Source organism: Anguilla rostrata, chromosome 12 (genome assembly GCF_018555375.3).
Source record: "Anguilla rostrata isolate EN2019 chromosome 12, ASM1855537v3, whole genome shotgun sequence".
NCBI lineage: Eukaryota > Metazoa > Chordata > Actinopteri > Anguilliformes > Anguillidae > Anguilla > Anguilla rostrata.
In genome coordinates this window covers 12,643,412-12,658,411 of record NC_057944.1, presented here as the reverse complement: position 1 = coordinate 12,658,411, position 15,000 = coordinate 12,643,412, and the positions used below count along the sequence as shown (strand labels likewise).

Sequence of the window (15,000 nt, the reverse complement as noted above, 5' to 3'; positions counted from 1 at the left end):
GAAGTGTATCATAGCTGCAGTGAAATGTGTGAAACTCACCTGTGGCAGCCATGTACATGCGCCAGCCCTGGAGCAGGCCCTGCGCTTCATTCTTTTGTGTTGGTAGTTTTATTATTCAAAAGAGGGAGGTCATACACCCTAATCGCTAATTCCTCATTAGGAGATTAAAAGATCTCATCACAAGATCCCTTCCTTCTCTCTGATTGTTCAGTTGCTTTGAGGACCCTTTGAAATGAGTCTCAGCCACAGGGGCTGACATGTTTCCTTGTAAAATTGATCACACTTTGGTTGCGGGTAGCACCTCCCCCTGCTTCTTTATGTGCTTGCCTCTGGGTCACAATGTTCCAGCCATCTTGGTGCTGTTTCTGCTTCAGCGCATTGATGGGGATGGCAGAAAAAAATGTGTTTGTCCGCCCGGTCTTAAAGCTCTTAGATTATTTAAAAATTAAAACTTTCTTTATAAAGCACTTTCATGCTCAAAGTGCATGTCAGGATATTTACTTTGTGAAATAAGCTACCATTGCATGCTTGCAATCAACACAACACACAGTGATGCATGGAAATAACAGTATTTAGCTAAATGCCATGCAAAACAGCTTTCTCATTCAAGTTTGTCCCTAACCTTGTCCCAGATTCTTGAGCACAGTGATGGGCGATCCAAGTCTTCTGAGATCATTTGGCTCCGTTCACTGAAAGGAGCCGACTCCTTTGGCTCTCATTTGGCTGTTTGTCGAATAATGCTTCTTGTTTCTCAACTAATCACTTTAATTTCGATGCTCTCTTGCAACATGCATAACTGAAATACATTTTTTTTGCAATTTTTAAACCAATTATTTTAACATCTAATATAAGTTGCTATGGATAACAGCTTCTGTAAAACAAGTAGATAGTAAACATGTTGTCTCACACCAAATTCACCTCCATGTTTATTTGCATGCGGCACAATGTTTTTGATGCCTAATGTTGGTGGTATGAATACAGTGAAATCAATTAATTCTTTGCTGATGTGTTGTTTTTATACTTTTTCTTTTTTCGCATTTGCAAATGGGCCAAAAATATTTTAAAATGATTCTTGGCTAAAAAAATGAAGAAAAAAAATGTAGAAAAGCTTGTGCTGAAGTTTCTTGCTGGATTGCTTGAGGATGAGGCTGGCTTGCTTGAGGTTGAGGCTGGCTTGCTGGCTTGATTGAGGTTGAGGCTGGCTTGCTTGAGGTTGAGGCTGGCTTGCTGGATTGCTTGAGGTTGAGGCTGGCTTGCTTTTCCCCTTGGGGAAATGGCAGGGTTTCAGTGGATGGGCTAGCTGGGGTTCGAAAGGCACTAAGGACAATGAAATCCTTTCTACGTGTAATGATGCTCTTGCCACTTGCTGCATATTGTTTGTAACATCATGTCATGGACTGGACTAGATTAGATTTTTTTTTTGTTAACCAAATTATTTTTTTGGTTAAAATATGTACATCGACTACAGGGTAGCATGTATACCTAAGACCCTACTAGTTAAATTACTTGTATGTCGCTTGATTGTACTATTTGCTTTTCAGATTATTGTTAATTGTTAAGCTTTATGAATCCCTGCACTGACAAACAACATTGATGGAACCGTCTGCACATTAAGTGTACTAACAAGCTTAGATTAAATTAATAACGACAACATTAAACATTTGATCCCCAGCCTTCTGGGTGTGTTGAAGTGTCCTTGAGCAAAACACCTAACCCCAATTGCTCCCGATGAGGTGATTAGTTCCTTGCATGGCTGCCTTTCGCTATTGGTGTATGTATGTGTATGTATGTGTGTGTGTGTGTGTGTTTGTGAATGGGTGAATGTAAGGCGATCTATTGATCTAGCCTGTCTTGACATTGGCTGTCTTAAAGTTACACTAAGTAATTTGGATGTGTTTGCTTTGATCACTGTCCCTGGAAAATCCTATTGCTTCACCCGTCCTGTTTGTTGCCAAGAATAAGCAGCTTAGCTATAATAGTGAGGAACCGTTACAGTTATAGTTTTGCTCAACTGTCAAAGATTAGGCGACATGCATATCGTGTGACTGTCGCTGTCACAGATCTATGATTGTTAACCACTTTTTGTGTTCTTAATGAACGTGCTCGTTCGTCAGCTTACACTGTATCCTTGTCCATATTGTCTCCAGTTCTGGGGCCTTTTCAACTGTGACAGTGTTGAAGTGACGTGCTGTGGAGGAAATTTGATGGGCTTTTGTACATGTCTCCTTATTATTAAAACTATTTCAATGGATTTAAAAAAGATTTTAAAAATAGTGATAGTGATATGTAAATACAGACTTCAGATGTAAATCCGCCTTCAAAAATAGCTTTTCATTCTGAAAGTTCCTTCTGTTTCTTATAAAACATGCATTTTTAAAGGGGCCCAACAGGGATACTCATCCCACTGCCTACCCAGCTGCACAGTAAGAGCCATGGAACTTTTAATGATCTCATTAAATCGGGGCTTTATTTTAAAGTCTTATCCGACAGCAGCAGGCCTATCAATAAATCAGAGTACTTGTTACTGCCCAGTCTGGAGTGAAGGCTTCAACCTGTTGACCAACATGTACCACCTCAGTCGGTGCCTGGGGTGCCCACTGGGTTTCAGCTGCCCGGCAGGGTGAATGTACGTGGTGCCACCATTTCTTTTGTTCTAAGAATGCAGTAAATGTTCCTTATATGTATATACAGGATGTCCTGTTTTAAGATGTCCCTTTTACATGGTAATGTCACAGGAAATATAAAAAACAGTTTTAGAACATTATTCAGTTTTGTTATGCCAGGTAAGTGAAGAAAAATTTAAATGAAAATAAATTGGCGAGAGCGAGACTCATTCATATTCGTTTTGTCAGGAAAGTTAGCAATGTTCTATTTTATATTTTTAAAATTTTGTTGACATGTACGCTCCATCGTGATTGATAAGACAAAAAGACAATGTCCGGGATCGTCGGCTGTGAGTTTGTATGCGACATTACCGGAACGTTTTCCTCAGTGACTCGACAGAATTTGTTTGGAGCGGTAATTACGAGATGGTCTGAGGAACATTCTCCTCGTATTATCTCAGGACCAAACGGAAATAGAGCCGGAATGTTCCCCGTCGCTCATGCAGCGTTCATATTAGCTGGGTATGCCACAGAGATCTGGGAACCATGGCACATCTAATGACTCCATACTGGCTCTCCTGCGAACGCACCTCTCTGTCTGATGTGGCCTCTTGTGGAGCTGTCTAATTAGGCCTCATCAGTATATATTATGGCTGAAAGTGTCCTGCCTGCTTCCCTCTTCCTCATTACCACACAGGAGACTGTCACACCACTCGTCCTGAGGGGCTACAGGCAGCAGTTCACACACACACACACACACACACACACACGCGCACACATACACACACAGATCGATGTACTGAATGTTGAGCGTATGTAATATTCACATATATTTTCTCTCTCTAATTTTCTGTCATTAGCTGTTATTCACAGATCAATAATTAGTCTCCAGATTTCACGCTGGGGCAGCCCAACGGTTGCCGTGTAGTCAAATGGAGTGTTTTCCGCAACGTTGAAAGGAATGTGGGAGAAGAAAAATGATAATAGGCCAGATAAATACGATTTTAATTGTCCACCAGGGGGATAGCATCTGATGCTGCATGTGTTTCATTTGAGAGTTATTAGAACTTGGCAACAGAAAAATGCCCAAGTCCAGAGTGATAAAAACAACAGGCTTCTTATCCCGGGGAAGAAAAGTAATTGACTTTGAGAGCGAGATAAAGTGTAGCCAGGGGCCGCCTCCACCTTGCTCCCGGAACAGGAGGGAAAACCAACGCGCTTCCATCGCTCATCAAAGCGGAAACCAATAAAAGGGAAAGATGAGAAAATTCCACGGCCTCTTTTAGCGCCAATCAGTCAAAGATAATGAAACACATATTTCAGACTGAGGAGGAACCCGCTCTGCATCCGGGCATCGTCCTCAGCAGAACTCGTTCGCTTTGGGCTTCCCGCACGGCTTCGCCAAGATGGCTTCCTGCAAAACCAACCAGAACCCCGCTGTGTACGCTTGAGAGGGAGATGGAGAGATTTTGGCAGCCAGGCTGTTCCCAGCTCAGGATAGAAGGCGTGGTCATGCCCTCCTGCACATTCCCTGGGCTTTAAAGGACTGTTCTGAGATCTGCCCAAGGGCCAGAGTGGAAGGATCTTTGGAGTAAAACATGTTTACTCCCGGGTGGAATAAATCAATGCACAACCTGTGAAAGTGAAGATGAATGAATGAATGAAACATTGCATTTACAGTATAGCACTTTTCCAGATGCTCAGAGTGCTTTACAGTGATCAGGGGAAAATCACCTCAGCTACCACCGATGTGTAGCATCCACCTGGATGATGCACGGCAGCCATTTTGTGCCAGAACGCTCACCGCACATCAGCTGAGGTGGAGAGGGAGAGAACTGTTTTTCACCCAATTAAATCGGGGGATGATTAAGTGGCAGGTTGACAGAACCAGGTTGGGAATTTAGCCAGGACACCAGGGAACCCTCCTACTTTTTGCAAAGAGTGTCATGGGATCTTTAATGACCATAGTGAGTCACGACCTCAGTTTAACGTCTCATCTGAAAGACAACATCTCCTACAGCACAGTGTCATTGGGGATTTTTCAACCAGGGGGAAGATCGCCCCCTGCGGTCCCACCAACACCACTTCCGGCAGCAACTTAATTTTCCCTGGAGGTCTCCCAACCAAGCCCACACTTGCTTTGCCTCAGCTATTAAGCAGGAGCAGGGTGCATGGTGATATGGCTGCTGGTTAAAGATCTGTCAGCCTCTATCTTTTTGACAGAGCCAGGTTGTGTTTTTGCACTGGTGCCCAGTGTAACCCAGATGTCTGTGCTTCTGTTTATTTATTTCAGAGTAAAAGTGCTAGGAATGTGATTCAGACATTGACTTTGATAGATTCAGGAAGGCGTTGGACATTACTGGAGGTTTTTAGGTAAATGGGGGTCCTGACTGTCCTCTTGGATGAATCACACTGTTAAAACTATACATTGTTTATTTATTATTATTATTTTTTTAATCAGAAAAGTCTGCCTGCCTCAGCTCAGCACAGGTAAGGTTGGAGACAGAGGTAGTGCTGGGAAAGAAAGACGGATGAGACTCTCCGATCCGGACAGATTGCAGCATGAGATGTCTTTGTCAGCCCTCTAGTGTACAAGTAACAGTCATGAACTCCATCAGGGAAACTGATTTTGAGCAACCCAGAGTAGCAGCGCTCACGGTGTGTGTGTGCGTGTGTGTGTGTGTGTGTGTTTGTGTGCGTGTGCGTGTCCCTCGCACTCTGTTGATCCTCCATGTTTGCACGTGGCTTCCCTCCGGTGCCCGGGGGTTCTGGTCGTGTTGAGCTTTGTGCTCTAATGTTTTTCTTCAGTCCGTGTCTGGTCTGAATGATCTTATCTGGAACAGCAAATCCAATGTCACAGGTATTTTCGCCTTTCCGGGTCATATTGTTCCAGGATGGCCAGGGACATCTTTTTCAGTGTCTGTTGTCTATAAATAGGTTGTGTTCACTGTTGTACTAGGCAGAACATCTTTTTGTAGGATTCTAGTGCCAGTACTGGCTCTCCCTATGTTTATGTATGGTTTCTTAGGTGTGTGCAAGATGAAAAAGTCATGGAGTTGCCCCTATGCAGCATGTTTGCATGTGCAAGGCCACTTATCTCAATGTAGCCACAGGAGCTGAAGATGGCTTTCTCACTTTTCATCCTGTGGAACCGATGGGGGCCTTTATCTGGCACCTCCTTGAAAGGGCTCTCTACTAAGGAACAGACTCTAACTTGAAAGCCTTGCAGAGTCACTGCTTCTCTGGCTGAGAAAATCTATGTAGCTGATTGACAGGCGGACTTTGCCATTAACCCCAGCACACTGAAATGTAGCTCAGTTTTATCTGAATCAGAGAATATAATCACTTTGTCTGTCTCAAAGATTACTGGGCCTTATAGCAGCTGCAGTGGTAGTACTGCCTATCAGGTTGCTTTCTGTCAGGACCTACACTGGCTTGTCTTGACGATAGACCCTCCTCTCCTGAGTTGGGGTGTGGAGTATGAGGGAGACGTAGCCAAAGGCCAGATTCACATTGATGCTTTAGAAATGTGTACTGTGTAACCGGAGTGCAGTCTATGGGTCCTACTGATCTTTACATTCAAAATATGAAATTACAAATACCTTTCAGCACCATGTTGGGTCTTGAGTTAAGCTGCACTGAAGCTTAAATCTTGTTTATATGTCAACATTAACGATTGATCACGCTCGTATTTAAGATGGCATTGCCCTAAGCGTCCATTTAAAATTCAATCCTGAAAAAGTTTTATGTATTTATTTATTTATTTTTATAAGTGTCGAATACCTGTTAGCAGCATTGCTAGAGCTACTGTCATGTTTACAGGTGGAGTGAAAACACCAGTGTGTGAGATCTTGTGTGTGAGATATGGCAAAGATACTCACCCACAAGCTGGGCCAGTAGATTGGATATTGTATTGTTCACGGCCAGGGCTATGACTATTAGCTGATTACCCGGAGGTCTGTCAGGACACAATGGCTTCATCATATCAGGTGCAAGGTGGGTTTAAGTTGGCTTCTGAAGCATCACTTCCTATAAACGATGCACCAGGCGTGCACAGGTTCCATCCAGTTGGTGCTAGCTCTGCTGTATTACTGTGTGGCCGGTATTGGGAAAAATTACCCATCGGAGGACTTGCGGATTGCTTCATGTACTACAGCTGCAGAGCTCTTTTTGCAGTTGTAATTCAAGAAGCACAACTGGCAATTTGGTGTTGGGGAGAAAATAAAAGGAGGGAGTATTTTCTCCCAACTTTTTCAAGGTTTGGTTGCAGCAGATACCACGCATTAAACGGTGAATAGGAGGCGAAATTGCAAACTGTTTCATCTTTTTTCCGAGAAGAGCAATGGACGGCTTTAAAAAAAAAAAGAGTAGATAGCTCCACTCTGTGAAGTCATAATTTGATACGATGTTCCATACGTTTAACACAGTTTGTGTTCCTTCTCTCTCACGTCTTAAATGGAACCATTTCTCTGGAATTTTCACTCAGGTTACACAAATGAGGTGGGAGATGGACCGCATCAAAAGCATTCAAAACGTGTCACTCAATCGATGGCCTACATTATTGCTTTAAAGATGTAGTCACTCGGTTGGATTGATATTCTACCTCTCTATTGATTTTGTTCCTGCTAACACATTCTGATTCCATCTGGAGCCATCGCCATTAGTGCCCTTTATCGGTGCCTTTGTGCGGTTATGACTGGTAGACGCGGTTGGCAGGTCTTTCTGAATCAGATGGGAGTTTCAGTGTTTTAAAGCGCATGACGGAGCTACTGATCTCAGCCCCAACGTTCAGTTTCTCTGTGACGGTCTGTCTCAAACGCTGCATGGGACGCATTGTGTGTCACTTTGCATGGTAAAGTTCACGCCGTCCACCTACAGTTGAATGCAAATGTTTTGGGGCAGGGAGACAATTGTTGTTTTGGCGCTGTACTCCAACATGCTAAATTTAAAACAAAACAATGGATATGTTAGGGTATTTACATCCATATTGGGTGATCCATGTCGGAATTACGGTCTAAAGCCTATTTGTAAGTCCTGCGCTTGTTGAAGCCAATCCAACTGTGGTCGGATTTGATCAGAGACTGTGGTGTTCAGTCATGCTGTGATCCTTTCAGATTAGGTACATAAGACTGCCATTGAGTTCCATTTTGTTGATGAAAGCCATGTGTTTGAATGGGTGGCGGTAAGGCATTAAGGTTAGAGAACTGGGCTTGTACCTGCCAGCTTGCAGGTTCAATTCCCAGGTGGAGCACTGCTGTTGGACCCTCAAGCAAGGTATTTAACTGAGTTTTTTCAGCAAATATAGGGCTGTGTAAACTGATTGAATGTACAATGAATTTAATCAATGTAAGTCTATGGGATATAGTGTCTATAAAATGCTAACATGTAGCTGAGCTTCTGTCTGCCTTTTTAACCAGTAGTAGTGCTTAACTACTTGTGAAGTTAGGCACAAACACTCCTGGGCTGTAATTACCAATCTGCCCATGACTTAAATTGTGCTTCTTTCCCCAGTAAGTGGGTGTGACCAGAAAAGCACTTAGAAAAGTTACTGTGAAAAGTTTTCATTGTAGTTTTGCTTGTTTGTCTTTCTCACTTTAGTTTATTATTTTTGCCTGGAACCTGTGAGAGGAAACAACAAAGATGAGCATTTCTTTGTTTATTTGTTTAAACTCTTGCTCACATGTGAAAAATGGACTTTTTTACAAAAAAATGATTGTAGCTACTGATTTTGATTATCCAAGGGACTGAAGTGCCATCTGACAAAGGATTAGTATGATAAATAAATAAATAAGTCATTCTATTGGGTGACAATGATGACTGTTTTGTAAACTTTTCTGTTCTTGGTTTTTCCTGTTTTGTTTTGTTTTGTTTTGTTCCCCAGTAAGTCTGTGCTATAAAAGAGAAGCTGGGGAGAGCAGTGATGTAGGGACAATGCCCTCGTTACGCACTCAAATCCTGGGCAGAAACAACCCTCCCTGCCTTCCCTGGGTGCACATTCCCACCGAAAGCCAATTTGTGCCGAGAGATTCCCCGGGGTGCCGGAGTCTGTGCCTTCTGGCAGTTAGAGACAGGGAGGCGAGCGGGAGAACCAGACAGGGGTCCGACCGCATTCGGCTCCCAGCATTTAAAATCGCACGCCAACGTTGGCCGGCACCTCCTTTTTTAAGTTTTTGGGGATTTTGTTGTTTCTGTGTTTTGTCTGATTAGCGTCTTTTTATATTGTCCTTCTTTACAATAGATCATCGTAAGGACACTGATGTCAAGCTTATTTTAAACTAACTGATGATTAACTAACTTAAATGGCACCTGGGAATAATGGTGATAATATCAGGGACAACCTCAGGAGAATGACGTACAGAGCATTTGTTTCCCTTTTTAGAGCTGTCTACACGGTGCGTGGTTTGTCTGTGTAAACATTTTCCCTGGGGTACATTTCCAAATTTGTATCACTTTATTCCTGGAAATATGTCAGTTACAAGTGCTTTCTCGAATTGAAGCTGACAGTCTGCACTCTAACCTCATATTCATTGTTTTATTTCAAATGCAATGTGATGGAGTGCAGAGCCAAAACAACTAAAACTGGGACAATGTACCAATATTGTGTGTGCGTGCGTGTGTGTGTGTGTGTGTGTGTGTGTGTGTGTGTGTGTGTGTGTGTGTGTGTGTGTGTGTGTGTGTGTGTGTGTGTGTGTGTGTGTGTGTGTGTGTGTGTGTGTGTGTGTGTGTGTAGGTGTGTATGTGTGTGTGTGTGTGTGTGTGTGTGTGTGTGTGTGTGTGTGTGTGTGTGTGTTTGTGTGTGTGTGTGTGTGTGTGTAGATGTGTGTGTTTGTGTGTGTGTTCAGAGAACAGTAGGGAAGGGACCAGGGACTGCAGAGGAGGGGGGTGTGGGGCAGGTTGCAGTGGACACACGCTAGCTCACCCCCAGCCTGTTTCTCATTTCCACAGTCGGTGTTATGGAGGGGACCCGCAGTTTAATTAGCCACCTCTACGCAGCGGCGGAAAGAGAACCCCGTAAAAGCTTGCAAGCGAGAGAGAGCGCCCTGTAGCCACGTGTAATTCATTTTACTGCCAAGCCAATGTGTAAATCAATGGAGAAATCTTCTTTATTCCCTCGTAACTTCAGACTGCCATTCGCATAATGTCAGGACCAGGAGTGTTCGGTGTGCGCCAGCGCTGGGTTTTTTTTTTTTGTTTTTTTTTTCAATCGTGTCACAAACATCTGTTTGTGGTAATGACCCATCTAAAATCGCAGCGCAACACATGTAATTAAATGGCTCGTTCTATTCAGTTTAGATGAGCCAATTTCGGTGGCTGCATAAAAAAAAAAACCAAATTGCTATGTAAAATATCGAGCAGTCCGCAGGCCACAGAATAACTTAGATCAGAGAATTTTGTTTTTCTTTTTTCATTTTTATACCATCTGGCTCTTGGATGAGTAGTCCAAACTCGTTTCAACAGACTACACCGTTTGTGTGTTTTTCTGTTTGTTTGTTTTTTCATCTTTTTAAAATAATAATGTGCAATATTTAACCTAGGTATACGAGCTTTTACACCCCACCCACTTGTAAAACAAACAAGCGCAATATATAAATAAATAATCTATTTTAACAGTCAAATGTAAAATAAGAATGATATCTGTGGACCGCTGCAGCCCCTGCAGCTGATTGGTCACCTGCAGCAGAGGTGAAACCTGCGGCCAGTGGCCTGTAGGTGGCGGGTGACAGACGCTCTTGTGGAGAGGGGGAGTTACGGCAGTTTTCTCTGCCGAGTTTGTTCCTGGATGTACAGTCAAAGAACTGAGGAGGTGTCAGGTTCTGCACAAGACCCTCGCTGGCTGAGAATCACTCAGATGATTAAAAAAAAAAAAAATGTTTGGGAAGGGTGGGTGTGTGGGGGAGGAGGTTCAGTGACACTCTGGCTGCTGTTTATCCTCCCAATTTATCCCGCTGATTCTCTGGCCAGCACACACCAGTCCACATTAACATCTTAATGGGAAAGAGTGTTAAAGCACATCTTTACCGCCGCCTGGACAAGAGCGAATTAGGTGTCAGAAGCATCTCTGCTCGCTGTAATTGAATATGCCTCGGTGGAAAGGGAAATCTGAAGTTTTTGAAAAAAGAATATATACTGAAGGAAATAAAATAAAGCCGTTTGGATTTCCGACTAACGTTTTGGTTGCGTTTCAGCGGGTGGCACCGTGGCCTCGTAGGCTGGGCCAAGATTTAATGCCCTTGATGAGGAGGGATGGCTGGAATTAGGAGGGATGGCCTCCCTCTCCTCTTCGCCCACCCACCGTGTGATTATTCCCATAGCCATTAGCCTGACCTGAGGATGTGCGCTGTGGATCTCCCACAGACGACTCTTCGCCTGTGTTTTTTTGGGTACAGGAAGACTGTGGGTGACTGCTGTTGGAGACGCCAAATGTACAGCACATCAGGAGCAAAGCATCTCCCCTTTGTTTAGGCTCCATCCCCCCTTTTCCTTTTGTCCCTTTTCCTTAATTGAACATTTCTTTCTGTGTCCTTAAATCTGTAAACCTGATGCTGCTAACTTATACAGCGCCAGTGTAGTACAGAATAATGGTTAAGTGGACTGGGCTTGCAGCTCCCAAGGTTTAGGTTTGATTCACAAATGAGACACTGCCTGCAGGCAAGGTACTTCATTGAATACCTGGCTGTATGAGTGAATTGCATGTAGAATGACATAAGCTGTTCAAATCATTCTGAATAGTGAAATCTGCTAAATGCCCACAATGTAAATGTTATAAAGACCGTATCTTTTTCTCTCTCTCTCTCATCATTTTCTCCTTTTCTCCAAAGGCATTTAATTTCAGTGCAGAGCTGAGAGATGCGGTATCGATGAACATTTTAGCTCCTCTGTGTACTGAAGAAGTGTCCTTTCTCCCAGCCCTGCAGAGCTGCCATTAACTTCGGTTGTCATGAATCCCCGCGCTTGATCAATACGCCTCCAAATATTAGAAAGGGTTTTTCGGGCTTTAATGCCCTGCCCTGTTCTTCTCCAACAGAGGTATAAATCTCTCTTAGAAATGGACTTGGATTCACTCCTTTAGTCTAGTGGGTGAAATGTATTTCTTAAGCTGTGACTAGAGACAGCTGAGGCAGAGGCCGGATTTATTTGGCGGAGTCCCGTGCAGTCGGGAAGCTCGAACCCCGGAACCGTCAGCCACCGCTTCACAAATCACGGACGCGTTGGAATATTTTACTGTTTCGTGTGCCGTTCTGTTTAAATTGTGGGGCAGGCCCCGTGCATCACGTTAATGGACCTGTCAGGGACCATTTAGCAAAACTACATTTTATTTATTTGGTTTTATTTTTGGGCAGGGGAATTGGGGAGGGAGGGGGACCTATTAATGAGGGCTACACATTGTACCTGTGTACAGTGCAACATGTAAGAATATGCAATGCAGGACAATACCAAACAGTGTGTACTATAGTATATTTTTGGTTGTATTTCACACCAATATGTATCACCGAGTATTTGAACAGTGCATTGAAGAAATGCTCCTCTCAAGGAGGAGAAAGTTCTCTTCAGAGAACTACAAGTCTCGTTAAGGGTGGTGGCCACAGCCAGGCACTGATACATGCGGACAGTGACAAAGCCCCTTTCACCTCCGTTAATGACATCCGGGGTGAATTATGTGTTCTAATTTTAATTACTCATTTGTCTTCGGCTCGACATTTCCTTCCTTGATTGAGGTACCTGTCAGACTTCCTTTTTTAAAATTTTCTGTATTTATCTTGAAAGGTCAAGGCTATTTGGTCCACGGAAGAGCAAATGGACTGAAAGCTGTGCAGCATATGTTATGTTTGGTATGCGGCGAGGGCCAGAACACTCTGCTCTGTACCCTTATGTGTGAGGCGGGTTAAATGAGGTGAGAGCTCGGCTCGTGTGAGGTGAGCTTAGGGTTTCTCATAAAGTGAGTGTCACACCTTGGTGATGGAGTGCTTTGTGAAAAGCGCTGAAGAACTTTACAGGTAGGCAATTGCACTGCCAACAGGACACAACTGAATCACCTTTTTTAGTACGGTGTTTTCATACTGTATGCTTGATTTTGCAAAATGTACTTTGGAATTGCTGGAATTCGTGGCTTTTGGGTTTGGCAAAATGCACACTTCTGTTTGCTTAAAAGAGACCGCTCTCAGCTCCAAGCTGTAATTTACTGTACAGCTAAGAAACTGGTGTGGTAATGTTCTCTTCGTGTCCTTGTTATGGATTTTACATTTTACTTCAATGAAACTGGCATTCGAAAATAATGTACAGAGTGCTTTATGGGCAAAAAGCTTATTATATTTATTATTATTATTATTATTATTGAAGGAACCACAGAAAATCTTGCTGACTGACTCAGAGTCCGCAGAGAATTACCTGTTCTGTTGTATTTTCAAAACTGACTTGAATGGTCTTTTCACTGATAATTATGGCTGTTCTGCCCATCTACTCTCCCTTTATACAGTATGCTCACTGGGGTTTTCTGACCACAGCATCTTTTGTGTCTTTGATTTTGTCCCACAGATTCTCGAGCGGGTGAAGGAGTACCGGGGCAGATGGATCATGCGGTCATCGGAGGGGTCGTGGCGGTGGTCGTGTTCGCCATGCTGTGTCTGCTCATAATTTTGGGACGGTACTTTGCGAGACACAAAGGTAAACATTGCCACAGAGGTCCCCAAAGGCTCTGTCAGGCCCTGGTTCTGGAATCTTTGGTAGCTTCTGCAGATATTTGTATGCATATGCCGAAAAATGTTGTATGCTAATAAAAACGTACTCTTTTCCCATAATTCCTCCCGGTGACATAATACCAGTTTTCACCGCAGTCCGCCAGATTACCGCTTGGGTTTAATGCCATTCCCTGATGGCAAGCCCGTGTCCTACAGTAAAACCTATTTCCTATGAATAAACCTGCAGCTGCTGATTTAAACTGCGTTTCCATTGTCACAACATGGATAGTATTTTTTTTCTTTTTTTATAGCTCGAGGCTTGGTTCCAATTTCGCTCGTTTGACGTAGGATATTGCCTTTTATTATATGGGCTGAGATTGATTTTGCAGAAGCTTATGGGATATTGGAAATGAGAAATCCTTTGAGCAAAAGACCCTGACAGAGGATGAGCCTATCATGGCTTGGTGTGGTGACTCAGGGGTGTGAGCAATCCCAGATGAGTCACTTCCTTTCTCTGTCCTCATGAGCTGCCCTATAAAGAGAAGAGATTAGTTTGGGGTCAGTTCTCAACTGCATTCCAGTAGATGCAGTCATAAAATATTTACACATAATCAGCTGGGATGAATTGAATCAATAATAACAGTCAGAGCTAACTAAAACAATGAGCTCCTTTAGTCTGATTAAATTAAATCAAGAACTTTATTTTCTGAATGCGTCAAAGTTATTAAGAAACTTGTCTGTGCACCACATCAGGAGCTTACAGGGTGATAGTCTGCAGTTTCAATTCAATTAATTTGAATTGCTTAAATTCATCATTTGTGAACGTTGCCCGAAATATTGGTGTCGACTGCGCAGGAGAATATTGTGCATTGTTTTTTTGTGTTATATGTGTACTGTGATACATTGTAATATCTCTTTTAATGTTCACATTCTTTCATTAATTATCTTATGTACAAATACGTATTTGTTTTGAATTCAAATACTTTTCTACGCTTTACTGATCTTGTCTGGTGTATTGGAACCAATGAAATACTCTCAAAAAGTGCAAACCTCGCCTTCTGGTCATATTGGCAGGCTCAGTTACACCAGGCAAGATCAACAGAGCACAGAAAAGTATTTGAATCCAAAACAAATACGTATTTGACCCAGGTCTGCTTATGTAGCATCAAAGACTTTCTTCTTCTTCTTCTTCTTCGTCTTCTTCGTCTTCTTCTTCTTCTTCTTCTTCTTCATTATATTGTTGTGAGGTGTTTGTTATTTTCCCCTTCAAAGGTACTTACTTCACCCACGAAGCCAAAGGGGCAGATGATGCAGCAGACGCCGACACAGCCATCATCAACGCCGAGGGCGGCCACAACAACTCGGACGAGAAGAAGGAGTACTACATCTAACCTTGCGTGAGCCTGCAGGCGTGTCCTGCCGGGCAAGGGGCTGTTTTCTGGGGTGGGGCAGGGTGGGCGGGGACGGGGTTTTTGGGGAGGGAGACTTAGGAGGGTGTGGAGTCTAACCTGTGCAGCTGAAGTAGAGATGAGGCTTGTGACTGAAGGGAAGGGGAAGGGTTTGGGTGGGGTGTGTTCGGGGGCAGGGGGGGCCGGGAGAGCAAAGTCGTTGTTGGCAGATATCATTATAGAGAGCTTCACCATTCGATAGATTTTAAACTGCTGGTACCAGTTCTGTTTAGTTAAACCATTTGCAGAAAATTCTGTGCCTTGTATAGTTTT

At 43.3% G+C, this 15,000-nt stretch overlaps 1 protein-coding gene across 3 annotated transcripts in view; it reads left to right on the top strand.

Annotated features, from left to right (window-relative positions):
• The window catches only part of cadm1b (cell adhesion molecule 1b), a 275,266-nt gene extending 260,544 nt beyond the window's left edge, over positions 1 to 14,722 (top strand). For all 3 annotated transcript variants that reach the window (XM_064301631.1, XM_064301629.1, XM_064301630.1), the window contains 2 exons: positions 13,137 to 13,265; positions 14,552 to 14,722. In XM_064301631.1, the coding sequence (XP_064157701.1) occupies positions 13,137 to 13,265; positions 14,552 to 14,670 (248 nt within the window). In that variant the 3' untranslated portion in view covers positions 14,671 to 14,722. The remainder of the gene's footprint in view (positions 1 to 13,136; positions 13,266 to 14,551) is intronic.
• Positions 14,723 to 15,000: the final 278 nt, after the last annotated feature.